At 36.4% G+C, this 18175-nt stretch overlaps 1 protein-coding gene across 1 annotated transcript in view; it reads right to left on the reverse strand.

Moving 5' to 3' along the window:
• Pitslre (cyclin dependent kinase 11B pitslre) overlaps positions 1-18175 on the reverse strand; it is a 233911-nt gene that overhangs the window by 38807 nt on the left and 176929 nt on the right. Inside the window, exon 15 of the mRNA XM_090389610.1 lies at positions 6875-7023. Coding sequence (XP_090245736.1) covers positions 6875-7023 — 149 coding nt within the window. The remainder of the gene's footprint in view (positions 1-6874; positions 7024-18175) is intronic.

Here is an 18175-nt window from a genome sequence, read left to right on the forward strand (position 1 = left end):
GACTAGGTCTTGGGTCATCTCCAACAGACTCATGAACTTCACTGACATCGCTTGTGTCATTTAAACATGACCATCGTATCAAGACACTCATTACCATATGCTTCATTCATCTCTTTAACTGTGTCCAATACATTTAAGCCCTGTCTGACACAAAAACGAATCACATATTGCTGTTCAATCTGCACATCCAACACGATACTTGCTTCAAACAATTGTCAGTGACACACAGCTAAAAAAACCCTTCACAGAAGTACTGGCATGCACACACAGTCTGCTCAATAGCTATCAGGGAGAGTGCCTCTAGCATCAGTTATGAAAAGTTTGCACAGTAAACATAAAATCTTGCATCAGTCTGTGAATTAAATGAACACAACTCATACTTAAACCAACCCACCTTTTCTCACAGCTGGGTGAAAGTGGCATGTGATGGCAAGGGAAAATTTTCATTGTCTCTCAGTTAAAAAGCTGGATACTGCCATTGCTAATGCAGTTATGAAAGTAATGTTACGCATCACATAGTATTTTTTTTTGATATACTGGAATATTGAATGTACGGAGTATCTACAAACTTAAATCATTATTGCATGAATAGGGTACACGATACAAATCTAAAACTACTTCCACGTGATAAAGGATACCGTCAAGTTTTTATGCACGAATAGGAAAATGTTAATGCTGCAGTAGATGGCAGTATAATCAAAAAAACTGTAATCATGGCTTCTATAAGAGTTGTAACTTGTATGGTTTCATCCTTAGATAGAGATATAACATATCACATACTGTTGACCTTGTTAAGCTTATAACTGGCATGTCGTATGGATTTTCCTGGGCTTTGCATAAAACTTTCTTGAACCAGATCCATTGTGCCCTCATTGAATTTTTTTTGGCCATCATACTTGCCAAGATGACTGCACAAACAAGTGTCCTTTATGGATTTTCCGTACTATTGCAGAATTATAGGTATACTCAGTGGCTTCTTTTTAAACCATGTTCAAATACGCATAGCAGCAGTGGCAGACTGCAGCTTTTTGAATAAAAATATACACCTTCTCAGGGTTGGTAAATTCTGATATGATTACAGTTTGTTTGATTATGGTGCCATCTAGTGCGGAGCGCAATAGTTCATCAAACAAGTGCAATATTTCAGTTAGTGAATAAAATTTGAAGATATCCTCTATCACCTAGAAATGGTTTCAGATCTGCACCATACTGTTCTATTGCAGAATTGTAGGTATACTCAGTGGCTTCTTTTTAAACCATGTTCAAAATTTACGCATAGCAGCAGTGGGACTGCAGCTTTTTGAACAAAAATACACACTGTACCTTCTCAGGGTTCATAAATTCTGCTATGATTACAGTTTGTTTGATTATGGTGCCATCTAGGGCAGAGTGCAATATTCCAGTTAGTGAATCAAATTTGAAGATATCCTCTATCACCTGGAAGTGGTTTCAGATCTGCACCATGCTGTTGACCTTGTGTGTCCTTTAAACAATTTAATTTTGTAAAGGAGATTTGTGGACATAGAAAATCCTTCATTTATCCAGTCTGTTGTGAGGTGATTTTTTTTTTTGTATGTAAATATCACACACTGAGTGCTATTAATATATAACAAAGAGCTAAAAAGGCTCAATTAATCCTGTTTTATCAATATTCAAAAATTTAAGAAATTACCTCAATTGCCAAACTGAGAAATGCTGTTTCCAAAATAGAGTATTGCTGTACAGGGTCCGGTCACATTATTATGAACACCTACCTAGTATCCAGAATATGCGCCTATCGCAACATGCACCGCAGCCAGTCACCATGGGAGGGACTCAATAAGACTGCGGAAGGTTGCTACGGGTATCTGTGACCATGCAGACTGCAGTGCACCCCACAGTTCCTGTAGTTTCCTTGGTGGAGGATCCATCTGTCTGATATGTCGATCGAGGTGGTCCCATAGATTTTCAATTGGGTTAAGATCCGGGGGATTCAGTGGCCAAGGGAGTAGTTTGAAGTCTTCATCTTGCTCCTTAAATAACTCATCGACAATTCTGGTGACATGGCATTGTGCACTGTCTTGCTGATAGCTACCATTGCCCAAAGGAAACATGGCCAACATGTACAGGTGTACCAGATCGGCGACGATCGATAGGTAAAAATTTGCATTCAGAGTGCCCTCTAGAGGTATCAGCGGACCCATGCCATTAAAACATTCCCCAGACCATAACACCGTCCCCACCAGCCTGCCTTTTGTCAACAATCACGTCCGATTGTCTATTCTCGGGCATAGACAACCGGAGATGGGAGGAGACGGACAAGGGCCTAATAACTAAGAAATTCATCCCGGATGTCAAACTAGTTTATCCAAAGTCGCTGCCTTGGTTCTCTCCTAGCCTCTACTGTACATATATTATAACTGGACATGGCTCTATAAATCATAAGTTGACTACCTTGGGAATCATCAATAACCCTTACTGTACATGTGGAGAAATTGAAGATTGGGATCATCTTCTTTATAACTGCCCAATTTATGACGATCTTTGAGGAACACTGTACACCAGACTCCAATGCATACCTCAAGGACAGGAGCACCTGTTAATTTCTGACAAACAATACTACAAATTATTAACTGAGTATGCATAGAACCTCTTTTCTAGGTGCAGGACTCTACAACCAACTTAAGCTAGGGATACAAACCTGTAAGGGACTTGCTAAAACTTGAAATAAAAAATCTGTACCTGACCATTTTACCAGCATCGACTTGCTAACCCTGGAACATCCAGGGTAGGATTAACTGCTAACTTTCCACATGGTTGAGTAGGCTCCAGTGGTCTTAACCACTCCACCGCAAAATATAAGTCACACTCAGCACTCTCGCTGAGTGGCTTTTCTACCCTTCTGGAGTTATCCCCCCCCCTTTTCTCCTGGTGGGGCATACACACCACTGTCAATTTAGGGGATGCCCTCACCTACACCCCCTTACTCTTACTTTCATCCCCCATCTTCTTCCGTACACCCTGTACTGCCGCACTCTACCTTATTTTTTATTTATTTTATTTTTTATTATTATTTAATATATTTTAATTTTAATTTTTATTATTATTTATTTATTTTTATTATTTAATATATTTTAATTTTTATTTTTATTATTTAATTTATTTTTATTTAATTTTTTTTTTATTTATTTCATTATATACATATTTTTTATTATTATTATATTTTTTTTCATTGGTCTCCGTTCAGGAAACTCAGGCGACCCTGACGGAGACCTGCCAGAGAATAATGGGCAGCCTGGCTACCTCCTAGTGATGTGTGCGGACAACGTGGGGTCCCATCAGGGATCCAGCGGCCAAATGCCAGGACACAAACCCAGCACAATACTACACATTCAACACACTACACTTTTTCTGGCATTTACAGTGTTCTGTATTTCTTTACAGTGTACATGTGGCACAGATGTGGGAAACCACAGGTGGCGCCCGACCTTAACACTATGCACTATGTCTATTCTTGGGCTTTGCGTTCTGACCCCAAAGCAGAAAGAGCTTGCTGTTATAATGAACTCGTCAACATTTGGCAGGCTAGATGGAATACCTCCTACACAAGCTCCGTTACCAGAAAATTCCTCCCTGATGTCACTTTCACAACCTCGAAAACGGTAAAGACCCGGCTTTCCCTCACCTCGGAATCCTCCTGCTTGGTTACTGGACACAGGTCCCTCAACAAAAAGTTACATCTACTGGGTTTGCTATCAACAGATCGCTGGATCTGCGGCAGACAAAGAACTGGAAACATCTTCTTTTCGAATGTTGCAGGTTGTACGATGACTTAAGAAGGACCTTCCTGCAGGCTATGCCAGGTATCTCGGAACAGCAACTAGAGCCCCTACTTCAAACACCTGACAATCTAAAGGCATTCCAATCTTATGCATCCCAAGTCTTTGAGCACAGGAAGCAGAGCTACATTGTTGTTACTGCACCTAACAATACCTCTTCAGTGACTTAAGGGATCCATATTCACAGGCCACCACCTTTTTTCTTCTTCTTTTTTTATGTGCTCTGCCTGGAGTTCCCACTAGTGCAACTAGTTTATTTATTTTCATTTTATTTTATCTTAAATTTAATGTTATTTTTATGTTAATAAATTAATTATTATTATTATTTAATTTGTTCTTCATGTGCTCTGCCTTGAGTTCCCACTCTAGTGCAGCTTAATTTAAACTTATTATTTATTTATTTTTTCCTAACTGCACCACAGGTGGTTGTTTTTATTATTTCCCCCTTTCTTTTTTCCTGTATTCCCCCCCCCCCCCCCCAATGAGGAAGCCTTCCCAGAGGAGGCTGACCCACCTTCTGGCAACACTAGGTGGGCCAGACGAGTACCCAGAATCATCTGTCCAGGTGACTGATGCTTCTGGGTAGCCAAGCAGCCAGAACATAACAACAGAATACTCACAAACCTACGTCACACACATATCTGGCCCATTTGTAGTGATACTGTTCTTCACAGAGATATGAGGCAGAGTTGAACAAATGTTCTAGGTGCTGCACTTACATATACATACATGTCCATGTCTGTTCTTGGCAGTTTCAAGCCTAATACGCAACTGTCCATCCACTCGGTGGAGCAGAAACTGTGACTCATCGGAGAAGGCCACTCGACCGGGTTCCAGTGTCGGTGCTGTGCAAACTGACAGCATTGTTTGTGATGAACGGCCATCAGCATGGGTGCCGTCACCAAGTGTCTGCTCTGGAGACCAATGCGCAACAAGGTTCGCTGCACTGTTGTGTTGGAGACCTTTCTGGTAGGCCACACGGTTCATTTGGACGGCCAGTTGAGCAACAGTAGCACACTGATCAGTCCTGATCAACCGTTCCAGCCGACGTTCACCTCTGGGATCAAAGGCGAATGGGGCTCAACAATTGGCACGTCGGGTCATCAAAACTTTCCTGTTCATCCAGTCTTGAACCACTTTCACCACTACAGCAAGTGAGCATTTCAAAAAGCCCGCTGTTTCGGAAATGCCGGCACCCTTGGCCCGATAGCCGACGATCATGCCCTTTTCTAGGTCTGATAGGTCGCATGCTTTGCCCATGACAGAGGCTGTTACTGTGTTCACGGATACCAAACATCAAGCCTTATATGTTTGCGGTGTGTGTGATGTTTGCATTGGGGGTGGTCATAATATCATGACTGGACTCTGTATATAAGCACTCAATATTTAAAAACATAAGAGATTACCTCATAGCTTCATAGGATGTCTTCTGCACCATACCCTCCAAATAGTATTGATTAAAAAACAACTTAAAATTTAAATGTGTTCCCCACTCTTCACTCATGGATGGATCGACATTCCTGGGATCACAGCCAAAGGCCCCAACTCGACCCCAGGCATATCAAACCCCCCACGAAACTCAGAGTGACTAAAGACTATATCAAATATACTATGGTGAAAAAATAAAACCAATCTACGTAAATTTCCTCCCTTGGGTGGACTAAGCTTTTCGACTCTTATCTTGATCACAGGTTCGGAAAACTGACATGAGGTGTGTGCACGCGCGCTACAATACTAATAGGAGATTAATTGTCATTGTGCATGCGTGCAAACGACCATGAATCAGAATTGAGGTACAGCTGTTGAATATTAATAAAATTACTGTGTAACCTCATTTCCAGGGTTTTAGCAATAAAAAATTTAGTGTAATTATGTTTGGGCGTAATTAATATATACAAGAATTACATAATTACACTAAATTTTTAATTGCTAAAACCCTGGAAATGAGGTTACACAGTAATTCTATTAACGTTCTACCACCGTACCTCAATTCCGATTCGTGGTCGTTTGCACGCATGCACAATGACAATTAATCTCCTATTAGTATTGTAGCGTGCGTGCGTGCGTGCGTGCGCGCGCGCGTGCGCACACACACACCGTGTCAGATTTTCCCAACCTGTGATCAAGGTAAGAGTCGAAAAGTTTAGTACACTTAAAGAAGGAAATTTACGTAAATTGGTTTTATTTTGGCGGCATGTTTTTATCAAAATTCTATCTTTTAAAGTTTACTTTTATGCCATAGCATATTTGACATAATGTCTTCAGTCACTCTTAGTTTCGTGGGGGGTTTGATATGTCTGGGGTTGGGTTGGGGCCTTTGGCTGTGATCCCAGGAGTGTCGGTCCATCCATGAGCAAAGTGTGAGGAACGCATTTAAATTTTAAGTTGTTTTTTAACCATTTTTAATCAATATTATTTGGAGAGTATGGTGCAGAAGACATCCTTCATAGGATGTCTTCTGCACCATACTCCTGAAGGAGGTTTGGACCAAAGCAATTTCTATGAGGTAATCTCATATTTTTAAATACTGAGTGCTATATACAGCAGTACTCTATTTTGGAAAGAGCATTTCTCAGTTTGGCAATTTTATTGTCTTGCTAAGTGGTGTGCAACAGTGGAATAGCATTGGACAGCCCAAATAAATTTGTACACATTCTTTAGTTGAGAGTGTATTAACAACGTATCGTGCCATCTGCTCTGTGAGTTATCCACGGCCATTAAAAGTCTAAATGGTGTTACTGTAATGACCTAGATCATTTGTCTTCAGTACAAAAGCCCTTTGACCACCAAAAATGCAAACTGGTGTCAATTACCCTCACCCTTGAAAGTGTCCCATCTAGGGTGATTGATGATACCACCTATAGGTGTCTGTGTCTAATCCAACTGCGGACATCTATTAAAGTGTTCGCATCCATATTAAAAACTGTCTACAACAAAAGGTGTCCCTTTTAGAGAGATGTCCATTAAGGGAGGTTTCACTACAATTAAATAATAATTCTGAGACCTCTCCCTCTTTAAGAAAAAACAAGCACAACTGTTTTAGGATAAATCTTTACCTATTCAGAAGATCAAATCCCATGTTAGTGAGGTTTGGACCAAAGCGATTTCTTAAATTATTGTATGGATACTCTGTAAAGGTGACTTTCTTAACCATTGGAAGTTCTAAATATCCCGGCCATATTTTATCGCTTGGTGTTCCCAAGTCCTAAACAATTAGGTGAGTAAAAAAATAAAATAAAATAAAATAAATAAATAAAAATAAAACATGATAACTTCAATACAACACTGAGTCATTTATCAGAAAGAGAAAATTAAATCACATTAAATCAGAATTTTAAGAAATGTTTAAAGTCACATCTTAGAATACAAGAATATTTTTTAAATTTTATTTTAACATAATTATGCATATATTCAGAAAGACTATTTCTTTACGTTGCTAGTCTTGAATATTAATATTTACTCTAAACAAATAAGAGGGATATTCAAAAAGGACTGAGCAAATAAAATTAAAAATATAATATATTGTTTTATTGAGATCAGAAACTAGGCATAAGAGACTTGACTGAAACGTATAACGCTCTAAGTGATAAAAATAAAATGAATGAGAGTCGAATTTTCACTGTTACAAATGATTCCAAAACTATGGGCCTTAAATTCAAATTACAGAGGGGGAGAGGTTTAGAATAGACTGCAGGAAGTTTTTTTTTTTAGCCAGTGAGCTGTTAATTATTGGAATAAGTTACATACGTCAGTGGTTGAGGCTGACAGCTTGAAAAATTCAAAGGTTAGCTGGACAGGCACTTATGACAGGAGAGAGTCAAACAGGAAGTTAATTTTATTATTTTTATCTGTTAGTACTTTTTTTATTTTTAATTAATTATTTTTTATTCACTATTACTTTTTTGGCTGGTTAACAAAAGTTTAGGGCTTCCTTGCAACATATGTCTAATACTAATAATATTCCACTTAATAGCTACTGCCTGTGAAAACTGTGCTATCTGTTGTGGAGAATTTTGTTGTGCTGTGTGATGCATGAGTTTAGTCTCCTGTGTTGTGCTGGGTGGCTGAGTGCTAACGGCATACTGCGTGAGAGAACTATCTCTGTAGATTTTCTACCTGAATTCCTCTTCTTTAAGGCCTTTCTTAAATATTCTAAATTAAAAGGAAGCCTCCAAATTAATCCTGCCAAGTTACTCCACATGTCTATTTAAAAGATAACTACCTTTCATGTTTTTTACTCAAACATGTGGAACCCTCCCTGAAATGTTACCGCCTTGTCACGGTGAGGAGGCTTGAGTATCCCGATGACCCAGAGAACTATACTGGCAGTAGCTAGACTACTGGTAGGGCCACCCTAGCCAGACAGGTCAAAGGGTAAGGATAAGACGAAGAGTAAAATACTGGTCCTCCTGGTTGGGGGTTGTGCGGGAGGCTGGTTCCCTACCCAAGTAAAAAATAAAATATAAAATAAAAACTCAAAGCTGAAAGAGAAACCGAACGGACAGAGGGACACGACTCGGACTAGAAAAAGGAAACGAAAAGGAATAACGGACATTTTAAATGTTGTAACATGGAACATAAAAGGAGGATTAGGATATAAAGAAGTTGAACTACTTAAACACTTAAAACAGAAGAAAGTAAATATAGCAGTCATAACAGAAACAAAGAAAAAATTAAAAGGTATGAAAGATTATGATTCTTATACAATAATATACAGTGGAGTAGATCAAAAGGAAAGAGCCAGTGGAGAGTAGCAATATTAATAGATCAGAAATGGAAAACCAAAATACAGAGCTGCACATTTATAAATAACAGAATAATAGCAGTAAGATTTAAATCAGACAAAGGTTATTTATGTATAATTGGAATTTATGCTCCAGAAGATGGAAAAGAGGAAGAAACAGATAAATTTTATTTAGAGTTACAAAAAGAACTAGATAAGAATGTAAAAAGGACCATGTAGTTATTTTGGGAGATTATAATGCTCAGGTAGGGAATAAGCGAATAAAAAATATTATGGGATGTTAGGGAGAAAATAAAGTAAATGGAAATGGATATAAATTAAGAGATTTTGCAACATTTAATAATTTAAAGATAACAAATACATTTTTTAGAAAACGTGATACACACATAAATATACATGGTCAACAAGAGGTACATAATCAATAATAGACAATGTAATAGTAAATCAAAAATTAGCAAAACAATGTCGAGATACTAAGGTGTTTAGAGGATATGATATTAATTCAGATCATTTTTTAGTGGCTTCAAAAATAGAGTTATGGGCTAAATGGAAGAAGAGAAAAGCTATTAAACAGAGGAAGGAGAGGTTAGGTTACAAAGTATATCTACTTCAAGAAGAAAGTATACAAAATTTATATGAAAAAAGGCTTAAAGACGAAATAAGTAAAACATCGGAGAGAGAACAAATAGAAGAAGAATGGAATAATATACGAAATATAATTCAAAAGATAGCAAAAGAGACACTAGGACAATTCAGGAAAAACTATAAGAAGAGGGGAGGGGCTAAAGGTATGGAATGAAGAAATAGCTAAAGCAGTACAAGACAAACAAGATAAATATCTTAAATATATACAAAACAGGACAAGGGAGAATGAAGAAATATATAAACAAGAACGTAATAAAACTAAAGATATAATAAGAAAGGCTAAAGCAGAGTCATGGGATAGATTTATAACTACAATAGAACACAATGTTCGTGGAGGACAAAATCTGGCATATAAAATGATGAAGCACTTGAATAACACAGAGAAAGACACTTCAAGAATAAATAAAATAAATAACAATGGAAAAAAACATTATGGAGAATTGTGGAAAGACCCAACATATCAAATAGAAGAGATACAGTTAGACCCAGTTAGTGACATAAAATAGGAAAGCAGTGGAAATGGATGGTATAAATACAGAACTGATCAAGTATGGAGAAAGATTTTTAAAAGATAGGATACTAAATTCATTTAATAAATGTTGGGAACAATATAAAATACCAGAGGAATGGAAGATAGCAAAAATTATTCCAATGTTTAACAAAGGAAATAGAAATGATACAAAGAATTATAGAGGGATTAGCATATTAAATACAGTATATAAAATAATAAATAATAGAATTAAAATTATCTCTGATGAAATATTAATAGAACAGGCAGGATTCAGAAAAGGAAGATCATGTACAGATAATATATTTGTATTAAAACAAATAATAGAAAAACGAAAATAGTTTAATTTAGAAACGCATTTAGCATTTATAGATTATGAAAAAGCATTTGATCGAGTAAACAGACAAAAACTATGGGACATATTGAGTAATAAAGGATACCCAAAGCATCTTACAAAAATAGAGATTATATAAAGGAACAAAAATAGTAATAGATACAAGTAATAAATTAACAAAAGAAAGTAAAATAAATCAAGGAGTTAGACAGGGATGTAGCTTGTCACCAATGTTGTTTAACATATATATTGAGGATGTGATATGTAAATGGAAAGAGGAAATTAATACAGGGATATATTTAAATACAAAAAAATAGGATTAAAACACTGTTATTTACAGATGATCAAATAATTATTCAAGATATAGTGAAGATAATTTACAAACAGCAATATTTAAATTAAACCAAATAACAGAAGAATATAAAGTTAAAATATCAACAATGAAAACTAGAACAATGGCTTTTAAGGGGAAAAATACGGTGAGAACAAAAATAGTTATAGACAATAAAATATTAGAACAATTAAAACATTTTAAATATCTAGGATGTGATATAACATATGATGTCGAAGAAGATATGAACCAGAAATTGGCAAAATTCCAAAATATATGTGGAACAATAAAAAACTCTGGCTAAGAAAACAAGGAAAGATACACAATTGAAATTTTACAAAGTAATGGCAATACCAATACTTCTTTACGGTTCTGAAACATGGATACCGAAACAATGAGACATTAATAGAATACAAGCTGCAGAAATGAAAATTTTAAGATGTTTTAAAGGATGTACAAAATTAGATAAAATACCAAAGGAATTAAAGATTTACTCAATTAATAAAAAATTATAGAATATAGACAAAGATGGAAAGAACATGTAGAAAGAATGGAAGATAATAGATTCTCTAAATTAGCTTACACATATAGAGCAAAAGGAAAAAGAGACAGAGGAAGCCCGAAGAAAAGATGGGCAGACCTCTTTGAGATCAGAACAGGCAGATCGCCTAATCCGTGAAGGAAGACAAGACATGTGGAACTCCCTAAAACATTTGGATGTGTATTATGATTCTAGATTTTCAGATGCAAATTCTTAAGGGCAATATTCTTCAAATTGTCCTGTAAATTGTGGCTCCTACATCAGAAATGCAATCCATGTTTCTGATCAAGAGATTCTAATTGGATATCTTAATTTGCATTTATGTCATCAATGTTACATGAAGTTAAAAAGAGAGAGAGAGAGAGAGAGAGAGAGAGAATTGCCATTGTCTAATCTCAAGCCAGCTTTCATTGGAATTTTGAATTCTTAGGTGAGCTATTTGAAATGTGGGTTTGAAATTATCAGCTGCAGATCTCTTGCATCCGTGCTCCACCCTTCATCAAAGGATGATATTACAAGATTCCATTTGCTTTAACAATGACTGTAAATATAGAGAGGATATTATTAAAGTGATTATTTTCTGATTGTCATTATCTGTGTGTGTTGTACTCTGTAAACCCTTCTGGATCTGTAACATTCAGGGAGGATCTATACACTAATGCATTCTCTGTAATAGTACTAATGCCATTAAACTGTCTGTTTATTTAAAAATTATTTATTTCGTTACAGTCTACGACAAATCTTTTATATCCAGTTAATATTTAATTGTACTTTTTGGTAGTGATAAACTATGAAGTGAATATAATTATCCTTCATGAAATATAATAATAATATATTTTAGCAATTCAAGTAAAAGAAAAAGATTGCAAAATTTATTTTATTTTTTATTATTTTGAGATGAAACACTGATAAATCCTGTGCAAATTACTTTTACGTAGCATTTATTATGCTAAAAATTTAAACTACAGAAATTCCATTAGTGTGCAATCAAGTATTCCCTTTACTCCAACACAAAACTTTATTTAAAAATTAAATCTCGCAACTTTTCTACAGTCCTCGTGGAATCATCAGGTGTAACAATAACAGCAAAAAATAATTATTTAATAATTTAATAATATAATTTATTATTTATAAATTATTATTTATAATCATTATATAATAAATAATTATTTATTAATTAATTAAGTTAGGAGTTAACTACGATGTGATGAAATAGCCCAGTTTAACAGATGATGCTAATCAATGCTAAGAAGCAATGTTACCAACATTGCTGCACCCCTTACAATGCATCATAAAAGAGACAATATTAAAGGGCTGTTCCAACAAGGTGTACATGCAATTTCAAAGACTGTGCATAACTGAACAGAGGAAAATTCAATGTTCACCAAACCTCCAGGTTGTCTTCCCCATGACATGTTCAGAAAATAGAAATACCTTGTAAAGTCCAAGTTATCAATTAAGGAATTAAAGTGAAAAACGATCCTACCAGGCTGAACATATCACATTATATTTAATGTCTTATTACATTTTACTTTAAATTAAGAGATGGAATACAAAATTAACCAACATGCCAAGGGTAGCATGAATTAAACAAGGTGCTACATTGATATTTTCTTAAGATTCCTGCTGGGTGTAACCATTCAGCATAGATCTTGAGTGAATAAATAACAATTTACTTCTCTACCTGGAAAAGGTTACTTATTCAGATTCAATATAAGATTCAATGATGAGATTCAATATAAGATGTTCAAATAATAATGCCTTTTATGCAAAACTTTGTTTTTATTTTGTAGCTACATATAAAATGGCATTTAAGTACTTACTGTTCATTGGTTATTCTCTCAAGATTCAATTCTAAAAGGTTCCTATAACCAGATGAAATTTAACTATAAGATTAATTATCTTAATGAATACGTCAAAATAAGTTAAATTTACTAATTAATAAAATTAATTAGTAATTTTAAATTTAAGACAGAAAAAAAAATAAAAAAATTAAAAAAAAATAATAAAAGCTCATGGGATAATAATCATCATCACCATGGGATGGTGAAGAATGGGACAGTGGGTAGCAACACAATTGGTATCTCTGCAAGCTAAGTTTAAATGCAAAGGTTCTCTGGTAGACATACTCAGATGCTCCAGTAATTCCACCATTCTTTCCAGCTAAAAATATTTCAGTTAGGGATTTGACGTTATGTATCTGCATACTACTAAGTCTCAAGAGTTAATGTATATTTATTTGTTTTTCTAGATTAATCAATTACTAAAATAGAGCCATAAACACAGCAAGAGGTGGTATCCAGAAGAAGGTTGAAGTCCAATCCATTAAAAAATTTTTTCATTTGCAAGGTAAAGAAGAAAAAAAATCATGAGGAGATGAAAGCGTCTGCATTCACTTACCCGGGGCATTAATCCCTCTGTGTACTGCCTACCAGTGAGTCAGACTGAGTCATTGCCTTTGAGCCTCTGTTTACAAGTAGTCTTCATATAACTGATTAGTATCATTACCAAGCTTAGCTAACTGTCTTCTGGCTATTGGTTTAGGAACTTGTTTTGTTTGTTATTTGGTTTTTAGGAGCATTAGCAACTAAGGCCATATTGCTCCAGGGATATGCAGTGGCAATTCCCTGACCTTTCCGCATCCTCCGTATTTGGTGGTTACGGGCTCGAACCCCGGTCTAATCAAGAAGCATGTGCTACGCACTGCTGCTCCTGCGGCGCCAAGGAACTTGTAAATTGTGTGTTATTATGTTCTTGAGTATTTATAAATAGGCCTCTTTCTGTTATATCCTTCACATTCTTCTCAGTCATTATTCCAAAAAAGAACCTTATTTCTTGAATTTGTTATGTTGATTTTTTTGGTTGTCATTAATTAATTAATTTTATTAATTACCTATCATATGAGACTGAAAAATTGGAAAAAGAAGTTGAGGTGTGAGCAAAGAAGCATGTACAATAAACCAAGAGATGGAAGACCCATCTTGGACACAGACTCTGCCATTGTAACTAAAGTGGCACTGACTCTGCCACTGTAACCTTGAAGACAGACACATAACTAACTATAAAAACCTCAAAAGGATTCCCGAAATAGTATTCCAAACAATTGTTGGAGCTTTGTAAAGAGAATTTGATGATTTTTTTGACCAAATTGTGATGATGGATGAATGCTGGGTACATCACTACGATCCAGAAACAAAATAGATGATTAAACAATGGAAATTCACTTTCACAAACCCTCAAAAATTCTAAGGTTCAATTGTCTACCAACAAGTTCACGTCAGTCTTCTGAGATGCTGGCGGTATTATCCTTACAGGTTACTCCCCACAGCAGTGCAGAATACTACAGAAATCTTCTCGGAAAATCAAGTGAAAAGATTTGGGAAGCTGCTCAAGGTGTCTGCCTCCTAGCCAACAATGTTCCTGCTCACACAGCTACTCTCATAATGTACTTTGAAATGAGGTGCGGTTTGGAAAATCTGCAGCACATACCTTATTCTTCTGATCTCTCACCTTCAGACTTATTCCCTAAATGAAGAAACCATTACAGTACAGCAGCAGCTTTCTAGATGAGGGTAAATTCTTATTGCCCACTCCTATTATAAACTAATTACAGAAGATAATAATTTATACTTTCTCTTGGAACTTGAACATGGAAAACAGTAGGCAGGACAACTTCAGCTGTTTTGAGACAGGTGAAAAACGATGCTTCTACTGGACATTAGTCTTTCTAGATGTGACAAATTTCGGTTTACTTCTTAATAGGCTAAAGCAGAACATGTAACTTATTTTATCTTGTTGCATAGGTTATAACTGTGGGATCTATTTTTATCTTCAGCTCTTTATTTGGTTGTTCACTCTGATTAGGGAGAGATCATTCTATGGCAAAAATGTAGTTTTTTTTTTTTTTTTTTTTATGTGAACCCCAAACACGAGAGGTATTAGAACCTATAGTACTTAGTACTGTGCTTGGGTTGGAGGTTGAGAAGATGAAAGAAGATATTTGTTGACATTGGACTTGAACTTCTGTAGATTGTAATTTTCAGGAAATACGTATGAAGGAAGGTTGTTCCAGAAAACGGCAGTTGAATGAATAAATGAGGAAGATGAAAAGTTGGTTCTGTGGGTTTGATGTCGGACAGTAAATGGATGTTGGCTGGTGCGGCACGTGTTCGGACTGTTTTGAAAGAGAGAGCGGGAATTATAGAAGCCAATTCAGAAGAACAGTGCTCATGGAAGTATCTGTAGAAGAGGCATGCAGCAGAAACAGTGCATCTATGAGAAAGCGAGTGGAGAGACTCTGTTAGAGATGAATCATTAATTAACCTAACTGCCCTCTTCTGAATGGAATCGAGAAGCCTGAGAGAGGTTTTGGGGGCACCACCCCAGATGTGGGAACAATATTCCATGGCAAGGCGGATTTGCGATTTATACAGAGTGAGCAGCTGTTTGGAAGAAAAGTAACGGCGAGAGCAAAAGAGAAAACCCAAGTTTTTTAGATGCAGAGGAAGCAATATTTGTGATGTGCTTGTGCCAAGAGAGAGAGAGAGATTAGAAGTCAGGGTAATCCCCAAAAGAGATATATCATTTTGCCTAGAAATCGGAGTGTCACTAAAGATAAGCATAGGAGCAGAAGAATCCTTTTTGTGAGATATAAGACAAGACTGAGTTTTAGAAGGGTTGAAATCAACTAAGTTGTCTTTGCCCCACTGGAGAATTACCTGAAGATCAGCATTTAAGGAATTGGTAGCAGATTTTCGAGAAGTTGAAGCTGATTGAGCAGGACAAGGTTTCTCAAAATGGAAAGTTGAATGCAATGTGCTATCATCGGCAAAACTATGTATAGGATTTGCAGTCAATGGAAGAAGGTCATTGATATACAAGAGGAAAAGAGTGGGGGAAACAACTGAACCTTGGGGGACACCGGCATTAGTGGAGAAGTTAGAAGACAGAGAGCCATCTACCATCACCCTCAGTGAGCGATCAGAGAGAAAACTGGATAACCAATTACTAAAAACAGTTAGCAAACCATAAGATGGAAGCTTGTTTAGAAGACCTTTATGCCAAACACGATCAAAAGCCTTTGAGATGTCAAGAGCAACTACTTGTGTTTCACTGAACTTTTCCATTGAATTAGTCCAAAATGGGTAACATAAGACAGAATATCACCGGTGGATCGGCACTGACGGAATCCATACTGGCGATCATTGATCAGACGGAAGGTTTCTAGGCAGTTTAAGAGTTGGCGGTTAGTTGGCATTACTTTAGAAAGAGTAGAAGTAATTGAAATGGGACGATAATTGGATAAGAGGGATTTGTCACCCTTTTTAGGAACTGGCTGGATATGAGCAAATTTCCAAGCAGAAGGAAAAACACCTTTGGAATAAGAAAGTGAAAAAAGGCGACAAAGAACAGGAGTAAGTCAGCATCACAGGTTTTGAGAACAAGTGGAGAAATACCATCAGGACCTGGAGCTTTCTTAGCATTAAGATTCATCAAAATCCTTCTGATATCCTTTTGACGGAAGACCAGAGGAGGCATTGAATGGAGTGTGTTGGGAATGGTGGGAGGTGTTTTACCAAGATCATTAATACATGAGCTGGAAGAAAAATGGGATGCTAGCAGGTCAGCTTTATAGTTGGCTGAAGTGACAACAGAACCATCTGGTTTGGACAGAGGTGGGAGCAGAGATGGGCAAAAGTTGCGGCCAATAGCTTTGGCAAGAGACCGGAATGCTCGGCTACCATTAGGGCAAGAAGCAAGTTTTCTACTCTTAGCCTGTTCAAACTCTAGTTTGGACTGATTAATAACTGCTTTACAATTGTTGCAAGCTTCGGTGTAGGCAGAAAATGAAAATGAAGAATTAGAAACAAGCCAATTACGATATGCAACATTCTTCTCTTGGACAGCCTTAGCACATTTATTGGAAAACCAAAGTTTAGATAAAGGACGAGATTGTTAAGTGGAGTGTGGGATAAAGGATTCCATTCCTGCAAGAATAATTTCACTGACACGATCTGAGGAAACGTTGACATCAGAAGTTTTGAAAGAGTAATCCGACCAAGGAAAAGAAGAAAAGAAGTCTCACAGGTCATCCCATTTTGCATTCTTGTAATGCCAAACAAAACGAGGTTGGGAATAGCCATGAGATAAAGGTTTCATTGGAGAAGAGACAATCACCAAGTTGTGATCTGAAGTGCCTAAAGGACCTCTCACTTCGACCGTGTACTTAGAAGGGTTGTTTGTGAGAAAAAGATCAAGCGTATTGGCTGTATGATTTGGATTGTCCGGTATTCTTGTAGGTAAATGAACAATCTGTGCTAGGTCATTAGTAATTGCAAAAGCCTCAGCATCTCGACCTGCTGGGTCGGTGTGACTAGAAAACGGAAGCCAGCTGGAGTTGTGAACATTAAAATCACCAAGGAAAATTACCTCACTGTTAGGAAAGTTGGACTGGAGAAAGTCAAGTTGCAAAGAGAGGAAGTCAAAGAGCTCCAAGTGTTTGATTGCTGTGGTTGTTGTCTTGTTTATCAATGCTGGCATTGGGTGTTCCCATGTTTATTTTTAACTTGGAGAGAATTTCTAGAAATAAAGTGAAGTAGGCCAGACTGAAGTTTACTTCTTGCTGTTATTAAACACTGTAGCCCTGAAAATCTTAATAAAAAGATTCCACAAATATCTCAAATAATACAAAGATTCTGGAGATAAAACAAATACCACTTTAATATTCCACAACTCTGTAGTTACCCTAGCAGCCCATTTGGAGTGCTAAGAGAACTTCATGTCTGACTGCACAATTACCACCAGGTCTTTTTTTTGTTCTCTACTAGTGTTATCACACTAGTGGAGAACACACTAGCTTGATACCCAACTACACAAAACTAGTGTTTTGTTCTCCAACAGTTGGTATGTCATTCTGGTATTACTGCTATCCACATGCAGTATTTTGAATTTGTCAATGTTAAATTTCAACTGTCACTTCTCAGCCTGTCTAAGAAGTGACAACTGAAATTTAGTAGCATTCCCTTCATTATTGTCATTAACTACTCTGCCAAACTTTGCATCATCTGGAAACTCAGACATTAATCCCGATACGCCTTCATCAGTGTGCGGCCCGCAAGCTTTAATTGTATTTTCGAAAAATAAATTTGTATATGTAATACATTATAGAATTTGTCGACTTGTAAATTGTTTTATCATCTCTGTATTGTTCAAATTGAGATAGAATTTGAGAGTGTGCAAAAAATTTTGCCTAGA

This window comes from Mastigoproctus giganteus, chromosome 2 (assembly GCF_048544385.1).
Source record: "Mastigoproctus giganteus isolate SK-2022 chromosome 2, ASM4854438v1, whole genome shotgun sequence".
Taxonomy (NCBI): domain Eukaryota; kingdom Metazoa; phylum Arthropoda; class Arachnida; order Uropygi; family Thelyphonidae; genus Mastigoproctus; species Mastigoproctus giganteus.